Source organism: Dysidea avara, chromosome 2 (assembly GCF_963678975.1).
Source record: "Dysidea avara chromosome 2, odDysAvar1.4, whole genome shotgun sequence".
Taxonomy (NCBI): Eukaryota; Metazoa; Porifera; class Demospongiae; order Dictyoceratida; family Dysideidae; genus Dysidea; species Dysidea avara.
Window position 1 is genome coordinate 2,958,920 of NC_089273.1, and position 15,612 is coordinate 2,974,531.

The window sequence follows — 15,612 nt, forward strand, 5'->3', positions numbered from 1 at the left end:
GTAACTAATTGTAGAAAACAGGAGATAGAAACCCTGCATGCCTTTCAATTTAGTAATTGAGCAGCTTGCATAAAGCAAGCAGCAACATAGAGATACTCTAATAGAGCAGTCAGTGCCAAAGATCAATAATAGCTATATACCTATACCAAAAAAAGTTAACAAACTAGTGAATTTAAAAATTGTTAATTTAAAAATGGAAGTAGGGATCAAGCGATAAAAACTACTGAAACAAGTGATTTGAATGATGGCAACTATTACAACATAGCTTTGTGGGGAAATCCCTACTTTGGCATTGAACATATATGGTGACGTGGTGAGATACCAATGTAAGGATTTCCCCACAAAGCTATGTTGTAATAGTTGCCATCATTCAAACCACTTGTTTCAGTAGTTTTTATCGCTTGATCCCTACTTCCATTTCTAAATTAACAATTTTTAAATTCATTTAATATTGGCTTTATGAGACAAGTTACAGAATACAAACCTCTTATGAAGATGGAGATACTCTAAACTCTAATAGAACAGTCAACTCATATAATCTAATCCTCCACAGTTATTGATCCATGGGTATCATCTACACCATCTTCCCATGCATGGACATGATTTTTTGCAAATAAAATACACATGGTCCTTCATTTTCCATTCTATTTAATAGACATTAAATACAAAATGATTAATAGGCTAAAGGCCTCAGACTATGTCCGTATCCAGTTTTCCTCCTGTATTAGTTTAATGAAAGCTTTTGACTTTTTGCCAGATCAGGTAAGTCATTCCATTGTTGGTCATTCCAAAGCTGAAAAGTGTTGACCAATGTTTCTGTTAATTCTTGGTTTAATGGTGACCCCTGCATGGTGACACTATCTTGTTGTAATGTAAAAAATATCTTTTGGCACACTTCGATAGAAAATTAAACACCTCAATTAGGTCTCCTCTTGTTGTACTGCAAAATAAAGTGAGTACAAATCAAGATATTCAAGTCTAGCTTTATAAAGTAGTGTAGAGACAGATGGCATCAACTTAGTGGCCCTTCTTTGTATCTTTTCTAATACATCAATGTCCTTTACTAGATTATGCTCATTATGCAACTGATAAAACCAAAACTTAATGTTTAAAATCTAGTTATTATACACAGCTCAGATCTAATTACTGATGATGTCACTATTATCATCTGATATCTTCAAAGAATACTCTGTTGTCCACAGAACAAGTTGGTTTGGTAAAGTTTTAATTGGCTTAAACTTAATTATATGGCAACTGTTGTGTTAAGCTGTTCATCAACATCTTGCTACTGTGATGTCATTAGCTATTTTAATGAAATTTTCAGCCAAGACATTCAGATGCATGTTTATGTCCATCACTTTATGAGTGCTTCTTAAACTTCTGCAATGTCACTGTCCATAAATACAATGGTGTCTTGACCGGCTCATCAATTTTATCAGGACCTGAGAATAGGGCACAATACATACGTATTGCTTCATACACGCTATCTAGCAAGCTACATGTAGTGAGTAGTCATATGCAATCCATTTATACTCATTACTGAAACATGTTTGGTCAAGAGATTTAGATGCTTTCCATACTATAATCTTCTATGACACTTGACAGAGCGTATAGGTAAAATGTAATGGGACTCTAGTGTTTCAAGCTTCTTTTCATTTGAGTTATGGAAATTATATTTTCCCGTATCCTTGTATACACTTCAAGTCACTGAGCCTTTAAAATAGTCTACACTGTGCTGCCATAGTGCTAACTGAAGTTTTAACTATCAGTGCAATTGGAAATCAATGCCTATAATAGGTTACACAAGATCTATCTAACTACTGAATCCTTATGCTTAGCTATTTACAACTACAGTAGCTTATAGCCTATGATGATTCTACTGTATAATTAAGATATATACACACTATTACACCTTTAATAGGCTAGGTAACACAACACCAAGGGGTATTGTGGCTGCTCTATCTAAGTATCTTACTGCTCTATTAGAGTAATATACATTGATCTAGTTCTCCTTAGCTGCCTTGGTTGCCTTAGTGGTAAGTAACTATGCCACTGAACCCTCTCTTGTTCATTCCATAGTCCTGCAACATTTACCAATGAAATTTTCAGGAAATGTATAAGTTTGTCATGCACATGTACATTTCCTGAAAGGAATTAGGTACATTCATGCATATAATTACCAAAAGCAAGAGTTCATAATATAAATATACTAAATACATATATTATGAACTCTTGCCAAAGGATAAATTAATTGTGACAATTCCTTACACAATTCCATGTACATTTTCTTTAATTCAGGAATTACGCACATTCGGGTATTTCTGACTCAAGGAATTGTCATAATTTGTTATGCATGAAACGTCAGGAAACATAATTTTTTTGCACAGTGGTAAATATAGAGACCATGAATACACTGATACAAATTGAATGACTTATATACAATCTAAACATTGTTTTTATACAGATAGATTCATTCTATGCCCAAGTGATAAAATACAGGAGTCCTACAGTATGTCTGCTATACAAAAAAATAGCAGTGTAAGGTCATGCTCATTTGGATCACCTTCAAGTTATAATGTTTCATCTGAAAGTATTGTTAGCCGTAAACTCCAAAAAAAACACTCACCAACAACCTTTTATATTGTGAGAATGTTCTATTAGAGTAAACGTGACTGCTCTATTAGAGTATACATGACTGATCTATTAGAGTATTTATTAATGCTTTACAGCAAAAATACTGAAGGTTCCCTATAGCTGTTTAAAGATGTCATTATAGGTGTGTTTAAAAATTTACAAAAAGGAGAAAAATCCTTGATCTGACCTAGGAAGCTTCGAACCTGCAACAATCCAATCAACGATTGAACGCTTACAGGAGTTTGCCAGGTGGTCAGGACATTTTCTCTTTGTATCCATAGGAACTCTAGTGAGTGACTTATTATCTCTAAGTACCCCAAGTAGAACCAAATGGATATTACTTACTGTATTATTTTATAATATTCTTTTTAAAAGTTTTATAAAGGACTCATGAGTGTAGGGGTGTAGGGAAGGGGTTTCCTATGGTTTCAGGAATCCCTTTGTAAAATTTAGACTTCTAAGCTTGCAGCAAGAACTTTACGCAGTATTAATTTGGCAGCACAAAATTACACATAAGCATTGCGACCAAATTTTGGAAAATCACCCATATGGGTGCATTTGACACCTAAAATACATTTAATGATCAAATCGCAAACTTTATAGTGCAAATTTATGGTTTTAAGCTATTCTCAATGCTGTAAATTTCTTCAAATGTTTTCAAAACTGCGACCTGCTCTTATAGCAAGCCACTAAACATGAAAACATGAAATTTTTTGTTGATTTCGTAGTTGCTTCGTTATCCGAAAAATTTTCATCCTCAAACATTAACAATAATAGGATTGGCTTAATGCTTTATAATAGATAGCCTAGGTCAAAAACCAGTGATCCTTGAAAATAAAACTGTGAAAACCCTGAGAATTATTAACCCACAAAAATTACATACCTTGAAAATTGATACGTATACGGTAATCACAAATCATTTTACCTGTTACTACTTACATTGAGGAGTGAACATCACTATTATAATAGAAGAGTGATGTGGATAAGTAGTAGAACAGGTTGGGTTGACACTAAACGCTTCCCCTGACCACTTAGTTCCCTCACCAGTGTTCATCTCGAATGGTTCAACTGTACGGTGTGGCAAACACTGTAGGTGAATAAGCATGTATTACTACAGATAATACCTACCCCTAAAAGAATACACTACAAATCTTAAGCAATAGGTTAGTAAACTGCACATGTCAGTATCACATGCCATACATGCAACATATGATATCCCATTTCAGGGGACATGTCACATGTGTAGAATTAAAATGATGTTGGGAGTGACAGGATCTCAATGTTGCAGCTCTGAATATTTCAGAATGTAAGCCAAGACATTTTACAATGTGTTAAGTCAGATCCACATTGTTATCTATAGCATTAAGAGTGTTGCTTAAGATTTCAATTTTTAGCACTGGCTCGTACAGTTTTAGATTTTTTTGCCAAAAATATAAAGTTACAAACATGTCACATGTAGAGTAATCCTCAGTTATCTGAACACTTTTGTTCTTATAGTTAGTCATCAGATAAGTGACAATTGTTCGGATAACTGAAGCCATGACAGAGCTATGTTCAAATACTCTAATAGAACAGTCAATTACTCTAATACAGTGTACACTAATGACAAAATACTCTAATAGAACAGTCACTTTTGGCATTCGGATAATCAAGGTGCTCAGATCATGAGGTTTGAATAAGTGAGAATCCACTGTACACCCAGAGAGGGTAAGGGTGCAAATCACAAGGGACATGATACAACTGATATATTATGTACTATGTCTATTACTGGCTAACAGTCTCTGGCAGGCAACCAAGTCTCAAGGGTAATCACTCATTTTATAGACATGCCTGTGAAAAAATCAATTAGAAACCATGGTGCAGCACCTGGGACTTGAAGGTGACCGGAAGTGAATTAGCATATCTTGTAGTGCTGACTATGCTCTCGTGTTTGTTTGAAACACTAATAGACACAGCAAGAACGATGTCAGTTTCCAACAGTTTCTCAATTAGCCCACTTCATGTGTACAAATGCAGTTTACAAAAATTGAGTTCAAAGTTGCAAACTTTGTGTACGCAACCACAAATGGTTATTGAGTTAATCAACTTATGTATTAGAATGCTTCATACCACAAGTAGTTAGCAAGCAGTTTCCAAATGTGGAAACTCAGTCAATTAACTTTTCAACCACAAAAAACACACAAAGCCATACAAATACACCTATTAATAGTTGTATGATGTCATAATTAATTAACATACATCACACACAACACAGTTGGTATTCTAGCAAATAATTTTCTAAATATATTAGACTTACATATTTACAAATGTACAGATAAGTCATATCCAGCTCTATATTAAAGAGTTATAGCTATACGTTATCAAAATAAATATAACACGGGTGTCATTACTGTCACAGAACATTATATTCCTCACATTTACATCCGTTACCAGGTGGAAAGGATTTTTATTGGGCTTATATGAAGCTGTAGACACTTCTGGGTAGTGGCTATTGTACCACCAATCTCCCACCACCTTTGATCTTCTATAGCTATCTTGCAGTGTGTTAATGAAGATATCAATGTCTGTATATGTATACAATAACAATGATAATGAACATACACAATAATGATAATTATGGTACATTATTGCCATACATGCAACTCCATTATATTAGTTGCATAAGTACATAAAAGTGTGAAAAAAGTGAAGCTAAAAATTGCTTCTCATGGCATGGCAGTGGTATTCGTCTTAACAGTATTACATCTCCAAACCTCTGTGGCCATCTTGTCTGTGTTCTGTTAATATGTGGCTTGAATACCACAAGTGAAATCAAGCCAAGCAATATAATGCTTTATAGGCACTTCCTCAGTTGTAGGATTCAACCCAAAAAAACAAATTTTCTCCATAAACATGTGCACACACACACACACATATGCAAAATAGAGCAAAGCTTTATTCCTATGCTGTGAACCAGTTCAGACACCTCTGCAATACTCTGGTGCTATGAGTCAGCACATTCCAATCCTCCAGGTAAAGGACTAGTGACCCACATACAAGAACAACAACCTTGCCTGGTGAAATGCTTACATGTGAAAGTTAAGGTATGTAGTACTAGACTAAGTTATGAATCCAAGCTGTATGGTTCTTTGCATACTGCCAGAGGATCAAGCTGATACCTGGACTGTGTGTTCAGTAATTTTAGTGTCAAAATTTCTGGCTAAACAGATTTAGCCTTCTTTGTGTGATCCCAAGTATAAGCACACATTACAGTATGTATGTGGGTATACATGCATGCATGCACACACACAGACACAAAATTAATATGCACAAAGAAATCTCCAGCAGCTGCAGCTATTGCTGTCTAGCGAACACACTAAATATCACACTACACATGTACACTGGACACACACTTTATACTCTACATAGTGCACATACACACACAGAAACCTAATAATTGAACCAATGTAAGTTGAATGAATGCATAGTAGTTCTGGATGAGAGATGTATGAATCCTATAGTGCATGCATAGAATGGTTGTTGGCAGGTCAAGTGCTGAGACTATACTCTAGCTTTTATAAACAGTTCTAATATAACATACACAACACAGTACACATTACACACAGTGAAATTTGGCACTCTAAATGCAAGGGTGTATAGTCAAGGGTTTCTGAAGGCTCAGAAGCCTCCCTTTTCCACGAACAGAATGTTTTAAAGTTAAAAGTTACACCAAACTTATAGCTCTGGAATTCTACAGTAGCTATACTTGCACACTGGTGCTGCACTGCACTACTCCTGAGGATCACATACCACTAACAATGAATTAAGCATTTCTTCAATAGGTTATTAGGTATATCATAATATAATCAATTGTGTACGTGATTCTTGGTGTAAATGGCAAAAGATTCACATAAAACTATTTACAAGGCAGCAGGTACAGAAAACTTGAGTGATCATGTGATATATACATCAAATTAGCACAAACTGTTGAATAGTTTATGTATTTACATTGTGAATGTTTGTATGTATGTGATGTCTTATTGGAGTACAAGAGTAAAGACACATGATTTACTTTGACCATCAACAGGGAAAGGAGCAAGAATTATGTTTATGTTTGGAAGAAAGTTTTGCCAATCAATAAAGTCACTCAGACGTGGAGGAAGCTGGAATACTAAACATTAAAGTTGGTTGGTCATCAGTAGCTACGTACCTGAAAGAGGAAGAATAGTAGTTCTATTTAGGCTTAGATCCTGTGTGTACATTTCAGCTAGGAAGATGCATACACACTAACTTTAATGTAACCACCTAGGGCTCAGTTTGCGTATGCATTCATAGGTGCCTCCAGGATATCACCCCAAACCTTCCAAGATAATTCACTTCAAATTTGAATTCCCATCCCCTCCCAGAAACTCTTGACATGTGCATTTGGTGTCAGTGGCAGCAGAGGGGAGTATAGAGAGATTGAAGCCATCAACTTTAAGGGGAGAGGGGTAGAGTACTCCAATATTACCTTGCATGACATCATGAGTCTATGACATGATTAAATGTGACCGGATTTGTGAAAAGGTACCTTTTTCACACATTTGACATACCAGCAAACAAAATGATGAAACACTTGATGCCTTATACTGATTAACTTTCTCTTAGTATCAAACTGTAGCCAGATACTGTAGCTACATTCATTGAAAATTTCAAGCAATTATATGCCTTGATCAAAACGTTATGAAGCATTAAAGTTCAAAATATGGGTCAAATTTTGTGTGTGAAAAGGTACCTTTTTGCAAATCCGGTCACAAATACTGGAATACGTAGCTATGTATGTCTGATAGTTAAATTACTTGACAATATTTAAAACTTAAAAAGTGTCACCAACTTCAATTTCAAGGTACCCACTTTTCAACAATTTCAGGCCCTCCTATAAGAGGCATGCTATGTTAAGTGTCCATTGCATACTGTTGTAATCACTAGTACAAACATAAACAAGTACTTACTACTCTACTCCAGCCTCTATATGAGTGTCACATATTTAAGCCTAGTTTCACGCCCAGACCTAGCTACCTTTCTCCCCAAACTTTCTCACATTCCTCAGCCTCTGAGCTACACACTTTACACTAACACCACACACAGTGAGCCATAGATATACTAATTAACCCCACGTGATCCACTACATTTTTCAATAAACTTAGTGTACTTAGAGTCTACCTGTGATGAGATGCTGTAGTTGCAATATTCTCCTCAATTTTTCATACTGCCCTGAGGCTAATAAAACTTGATTACCAGTTTCTCACTCAGATTTTTGAAAATATAATGCGGGCGGGCGGTTATTATCCATTATTTTCCAAAAGCACAACACAAATCCCAAACATGAAGATTTCTGCCAAGAAACAGTGAGATCTATACATTGATCACTCTTGCATTAAATAGCTAACTGAAGCCATTATGCAGAGCTGTGTTCAATTACTCTAATAGAACAGTCAATTACTCTAGTAGAACACTCAATTACTCTAATAGAACAGTCAATTACTCTAATATAGTGTACACTAATGACAAAATACTCTAATAGAACAGTCACTTTTGGCATTCAGATAATCAAGGTGCTCAGATAACTGAGGTTTAGATAAGTGATAATCCAGTGTACACCCAAACCCAAGTGAGGTTAGGGTGCAAATTACAAGGGACATGATACAACTTATATATTATATACTATGTCTGTTACTGGCTAACAGTCTCCGGCAGGCAACCAAGTCTCAAATGTAATCACTCATTTTATAGACATGCTTGTAAAAAAATCCATTAGAAGCCAAGGTGCAGCACCTGGGACTTGAAGGCAACTGGAAGTGAATTAGCATATCTTGTAGTGTTGACTATGCTCTCGTGTTTCTTTGAACACTAATAGAGCAGTCACTTGACAGTGACATGATGAGGGCTTTCAGGTTATTCGCTCACTTGCATTTAGGTAATGGCATTGTTTTATGTGTTTAAAATAGGTCATAATTGTTGAATGGCTTCATAACATTTTTGTGGTTTGGTGAAAGCAATGCAATAATTTGTCTAGCATTGGTCAAATTGTTTACTGTTTTAACGTTGCTGTATGGGAAAATATAGCACAGTGGGAATACAGCTCACAAGTACAGCCAGGTGTACTTAAGCAGTACTACCTACATAGCTGCAATATTTGACCTATATTATACACTTAATAAATTCACTCTCACTTGCTAAATACAATAGCTAACCACTCGTCTATAGCATACTCACAAATTTATTCTTCAACTGAAGAACAAGTATTTGGCCATTTAATGTCACTCTAGCAGCTGAAATCAATGAAACCTAGCATCATCACACTCGTGTAGTGTGAATAGTGCACTGGGAAAACTTATTACCCATGCCAGCCACTACTTTTGTGCAATAAACCAGTTAAAGCACTGCCTAGCTCATGCAATATGGAAAAAATAGCTTGGAGCATGGTCTAGAGCGATGAGCCCGCACTCTTTTTCACATCGCATTTACAGTGGTGCTTTAACTAGTATAAGAAAATGCAATACTATCACAATAGGGTCAGGCTAACAAGGTCCACATGTTTTAAAAACAAGTTGATGTTGTGCTACTTCTAAAAACTAGGCACTGTGTGACCAGCTTGAATTAACAGTTGGAATTAACAAAATGTAGTAATATTTATTTAGCTTTGGTGCAATGTTACATACAGAATTATTTAAAATTCATGAAATATTTCGTAGTTGTGTAATTATGTTGCTATGCAATGATAAGGAAGTGTACTCCATTTTAAACCACTTAAGAAGTATCTTCATAATGTGTTTTATAGTTTATCTATGACTTTTCTTGCACAAATTTTCCGGACGAAGCCTCAAAGCTGGTCTTAATTTTTGTTCGTGTTATATATAATTAGTACAGGTCATGTCTCTTTTAAATCAAAGGAATTCACTATAGTATACCTGGTAGCCTAGGAGACCAGCTACATTGTTTTTCAGCTGTTTGACTCCTGTACAGCAGATTTGGAAAGGCTTTCACAACAATATGATAAAACTAATTTCACCTGTATTTCAAACTGGCACGTTGATGACGATGATGAGCTTTCTGAATTATTAATTTGCTGTTGTGATAGTCAACTTATTTCAGGTTATGAAGACCGATCTAGCTAGCAGGGTTGCCAAGAGAAATTAAGGGGCCCAGGGCAAAGAGTTAAAGTGGGGCCCCAGGGACAAGGAGGGTTCCAATCTCAATGCACAACTTCAGCGTAGCTGTAACTGAAGACCAAATAAAATAAAAGGCCATTACATGCTCACAATGACAATAGCTACCTCACCAACTATATCTCCATTTTATAAGTTTGTTACACTACTCCTCTGAAGAATACTATGACTGCTCTATTAGAATATCAAGGTCTGACTGCTCTATTAGAGTATATCAATTTTTTAAACAGGTATTCAAGGGGCCCCTTCAGGCAGGGGCCCTGATCAAGGGCCCCTTAGGCTGCCAGCACCATAATCCACATGAAGTCATATCAGAAGGCAACTGATACAGATTTAACATTCGCAGACAAAAGTGGGTAAATATGCTATTGCTTAGCTGCCTTATCAGACTGTCAGTTACCAAGACTACAGTTTTGCTAAATGGCTGAGTTGGTAGCTATATACTGACTGTAACCAGATAAACAATGTAAAACTTTGAATCAAACTACACTTTGATTAAGAATCACCTCTTATAGCCATAGTGGAAAACAATGTATAAAACAAAACTCACAATTAAACTTTTGTAACTATGGAAATGCAACCCACAATCAAACCTTTTTCTTGAAGAACTTTTGAAAAAAAAGAAGCTATACTCTCCTGTTAACAGAGTTGAACAATAGGTATAGTTACATAGACATAATTTGTGTTGATAGTGATGTATAGTTCCTGGAATAAGTCTGTTTTTGATACACATTGAGGATTTAGGGTTTTATTGGCCAAGTACTAACTTAAAAAGGAAGCCCCCTTATCCCCCTCCCTAAATCCGCCCCTGCAGTATCTATGCCTTAGTTAACGTTAGACCACCATTTAGATATTCAACTTGTACACATGTTTGTATCTGTGTGTTTAGTTTTGTGCTTGTTAGCTACATAGCTATACTGTATTTGTATATTTTGTACTGCTCTGGCAAGGGAGAATGGCAGTCATTGACTGCCAGAGGGTAAATCATAAATCAATCAATCAGCAGAGACACTTGAATGTCCCTTGATGACCTGTGAGTGATCAACAACCTCAATAACAATCAATCAACTTTTTGACACCTACAATTTGATTAGTCTGATAGGATGAGACGAGGTTAGTCCTTCATGAGCCTTGATCATGACCTTTACCAGATCACATGATCCTTTAATGACATCATCAGGTATGAGATCATCATCACATGATTCCTCATCATCGGTGATATCAACAGGGAATGGTTTACCCACAGCCACAGTGAGGTCTATCAGTTGTTGATCCCCTGGTACTTTATTGTACACCTCCCAGTCCACCATCAGCTCTGTACAAGACAAAAAACATTTTAAAAATACCAGCAGTCAGATTTAACTGCATCTAAAAATACAAATATAAGCACTACCAAAAATATGGTGACCAGTGTGCATGTAGGAGAGGCCCTACAAGGATAAGTGTAGCTTGTGCTCACTACACTTATACTAAACTAACTCACCACATGGACTGGTGTTCTTTAATTTCACACTTTTCTTAATAGGTCCACTATCAGCTGGGTGAGAACCAAACCTGAACAACACACACACTAATCATAGCCATACTTTGATGTAACACATAGTGGATACAACAATATACCATACAGTCTGGTTGTTAGGCACATAAAGTTCAAGAAAATTAAAATGTACTTGTTAAGAGTACGTGCCTACTTGTTGTGATTATGATTCACTCTCTTGGGATCATGTGATTTGTAGTCACAATGTCTACCAATATTTGGAGTAGTCTAGTTACTGTGTAAATCATTGTATGGAGCATACTATCAAGAGTTCATAATATTGTAGGGGGGATGAGTGTCTAACGCTCAATATACCACGTACAATCCCACAGAGATAAGTATCACCAGTAAACTATCGTATACTCTCGGATTCAATTAACACAGATGAATCTGAACTGGCCTGCCCCACAAATATACGACGTCTTTTGCTGTTGCACTGTAAATTATCAAGACCATCACTCCGCTGCTTAGGAGTATCTGCCATAAGGGATCCGGGTCGCTACCACGTGCTATCTTCTTAAATACGCCATTTCGATAGGCGGGAGAATCACGAGACATCTCCTGTTACCGATGCACAATAGCAATATCGCTTTGCTGTCGGCAAAGTCCTTGTTACACAAAGGCCATCATCACTCATCAACAGTCCTGTCATTCGTGATCACGTGTTGCGCATTTGAGATTTCCAGTACTGGTAAGTATCGGCCATCATTACGCATATTGTTTATATGATTCCATTTGTTGTATCATGAATGCGCTTTTGTAGTAGTGTTAAAGCACTGTGTCTGCCATCCCATTCAGGAATCGGCTCAAGATCAACAAATCAGTCCATCGTATACAGAGCCAGTTCTTCATTCAGCAACAGCAGCACAAATTAACCAGCAAGCCATTCAACTGACAGCAGCAGCTGAGGTTAACCAGCAAGCCATTCAGCCAGCAATAACAGCTGTAGTTAGCCAGCAAGTCATTCAGCCAACAACAACAGCTGTAGTTAATGTTAGCCAGGGAGTCATTCAGTCAGCTGTCTCAGAACAAGCCATGGCAGACAAGCTAACCAAGCTTCAATCAGCGATTCCGTCAGCAACAACTATGTTTCGTCAACCACATATCCTCCAGTCTGCTATTCAACTAACAGCAGCTGCGGTTAATCAGCTTTCATTGATTCAGCCTACTAATAGACCATTTACCACAATTAACCAGCCTGTAGTGCCCCCTCCATTTATTCTACCAAACCAGTCGACTCTTCAATCAGCAGCAACCAAGTTACAGTTCATTACTCAACCAACATCTGTGACAGTTACACAGTCAGCAACTACCCATCCAGCTGCCCAATTGATGGTACCATTGTCCCACCAAGCTCCTAGCCAACGTTCAGTTAATCAGACAGCAATGGTTCAGTCATACATTCCAACAATGCCAACAATAGCTGATCGATCAGGAATGCTCCACCCAGCAACTCACCTAATAACCACAATGGTTAGCCAACAAGCATATCAACCAACAACTGTTAGCAAACTGACAATGGCTAATCACACGACAACAGTGGTTAATCAGCCAACAGTGGTTCAGTCAGTAGCACCAGTGAATGCATTAACATTGCAAAATGCTGTTAATAAAGGAAGCACAAGATATCCTGATCTTTCCTTTACAAAGACAATTTGTGGGAAGGGTGAAGCACTGGATATCACACATAGATTTTTGTATCAGTTACCAGGAGCTGTCTATATGTCAGTAGCAAGAATTCTGTTTATCCCATCAGAGCTTCACTTTACCTATGATATCCCATCAGAGCTTCACTTTACTTATGATATCCCATCAGAGCTTTACTTTACCTATGATATCCCATCAGAGCTTCACTTTACCTATGATATCCCATCAGAGCTTCACTTCACCTGTGATATTCAAGTATTGTTTGTTTCAATTAAGAGTGGTACAGTAAACAATATTTGTGAGTTTTTGAGGTGTGTGATATTATTGCTAAGAAAAGTGATCACAAATTCTGCCCTGGGCTTGATAAGAAAATGTATTTTGATGAATATCATGCTGTTATTCGTTACCACATCAAAGGAGTTCGCCGTGGGACAAACCATTCGATTGAATTGATTCTGACAGTTGTCTGCTGTGGCATCAACTTGCTAAGAACATCAGCAAGGAAGAGAAATTAAAGTTTGCAGTGTTGTGCAAGCAATGTAAACGCCTTCTGGCTCTGTTAGCATACCAAAGGCGAAGATCTGATGCAAGTCCAGCAAGATGGACTGCCAGGCAGCAGCCATCATCATCAATCAAGTTGAAGTACCTCTCACCGGCTAGTGTTGCTAAGAGAAGAAAAGCTGCACAGGTGGAAAGGTCAGCTGATAAAGCAAAGTTAGCCAGGCTTGTTGATACAGAGCTATTGCTAGATGATGAACAATCTAATGAGCTAAGTGAAATTATGTCCCAGATGGAGGAAGCTAACGCGGATGAGTTGCAGAAAGCATTTAAGGAAGCAGATAGCTTCTCAGTTGGAGATTCTGTGAGGGTTGCATAGGAGTTGGACAAAAATAATGCCCGAGAGAAGTTTTTAAAGGATCAAAAGTGTAACAGTGAGTTGATATAATTACACTAAATTTCTATAATCTGACACTTACTTGTCATGTTGGTAAAGGAAGATCATATTATATTAACAGATTATAGAGATTTTCTGTTAGATAATAAGTTTTCTGATGAATAGCTTCATTTAATATACTTTATGATTTTACATCCTGTAGAGACTGGAAATCGTAATAACTATTGGAGCTTGGTTACTATCAGAATTGGTACGTTGTTATGCAGTAGACAATGTTGACAGATTAATTTTTTTAAAATCAAATCCTTAGTTTTGACAAATTGAATGTTTCTAAACAACTGAAACACTCACTTAATGTTTGATAATTGTAAAACTTGTAAATCCGTACCTATTCACAATTATTTTGTCAACATTTTCTTATCAAAATTTTCTGCTATAAATATTATAATTCTAGCACTTGCTGTCTTTGTCCGAAGCCCTGCAGCATATAAAGCTCTAAAAAGCTTTAGTATCTTGCAGCTTCCTTCCCGTGCTACACTGCAGGCATACACAGGGGATTTCCTGCATGAAGCTGGGGCTGCAGTGGAGTCAATTGGCAAGCAAGTAGAAGTGTACAGAATATTTCAGCAATCCTGTTAAGCTGAGCATAAATCAAGGCCGAAGAGTGCAGGGGTGCTAATTTTTGATGAAGTAAAAGTTGTGTCGTCTCTTATGTGGAACTCACAGAGCCATAGAATAATTGGACTAGCAATGACTGTGGAAACACAGGCATCCTTGCATGATGTATTCCAGCTGTTTGATAGTGATCACAGAGTAAAGCAAACCGACTACATTCTACAATTCCTATGGAGAGACCTTACCTCCTCATGTGACATTGTGGGGTCATTTTATACTAGTGAAGAAACGATGACAGCTAAGTTAATTTGCTCTTGTGTGTTGGAGAGTATTAGATTTTTTTCACGTATGTTATAACATAAGTTTAGAATAATTTAGCATTTTTCTAACATGTGTAGGTTCACGACATCAAAACTCTTATCCTAGTGTGTGATGGTGCAGTTCCTAATCTGGCAGCACTAAAGGCTACCCATGACTGTTATGGAATGTGTGGTACTTGCAATGGTCCAGATCCATATGCAGTGAAACCATGGTTTGTGAACCCGTGTGATCCACTAAGATTTGCTTATTGGCTTATATGTCCCAGTCACCAAGTAAACTAGCATAATTATTACATCAAAAGTTTATGGTATTTATCTATAGTGGTATTATAAACTCTTGATCAAGTCATGCAGTTGATTTGATTTTTTTTGTATAGTTGAAAAACATGATAAATGCTTTGTTCTCATCACAAGAGAGGGATTTACCTCTGCTGATGGGACAAAGTTTGGGTGGAAAGCGACACTGGATTTGTATTCTAGGGAGTGCCAAAGAAGAGACAAAGGTTGTGCACACATGGTGCCAAAGCTTAAAGAGGTTCATGTCCTTCGTGATGCCTGGACAAAGCTAAATGTCTTACCCGCTAAAATCATGCAGGTACATATAAAATAATTTTAAGTCAGCGTGCATTGTTGATGTATTTAATTGTAGCAAGAACTGGTACTATCAGAGCTGTACCAATACTGTACATTAATCAAGATCCTGTGCCTAAGGATGCTGCTAGTGTTAAGCTTACGTTAAGAGTACCTTGAGACATGCAGTAAATTATTTGAGAAGGG

General features: G+C 36.9%; 1 protein-coding gene across 3 annotated transcripts in view; it reads right to left on the minus strand.

Annotated features, from left to right (window-relative positions):
- Nucleotides 1-10,649: 10,649 nt before the first annotated feature.
- Nucleotides 10,650-15,612, minus strand: part of LOC136246441 (deleted in lung and esophageal cancer protein 1-like) — a 29,244-nt gene continuing 24,281 nt past the window's right edge. For all 3 annotated transcript variants that reach the window (XM_066037899.1, XM_066037900.1, XM_066037902.1), the window contains 3 exons: nucleotides 11,305-11,375; nucleotides 10,905-11,136; nucleotides 10,650-10,852 (listed from right to left, as the gene is read on the minus strand). In XM_066037899.1, coding sequence (XP_065893971.1) covers nucleotides 10,813-10,852; nucleotides 10,905-11,136; nucleotides 11,305-11,375 — 343 coding nt within the window. In that variant the 3' untranslated portion in view covers nucleotides 10,650-10,812. The remainder of the gene's footprint in view (nucleotides 10,853-10,904; nucleotides 11,137-11,304; nucleotides 11,376-15,612) is intronic.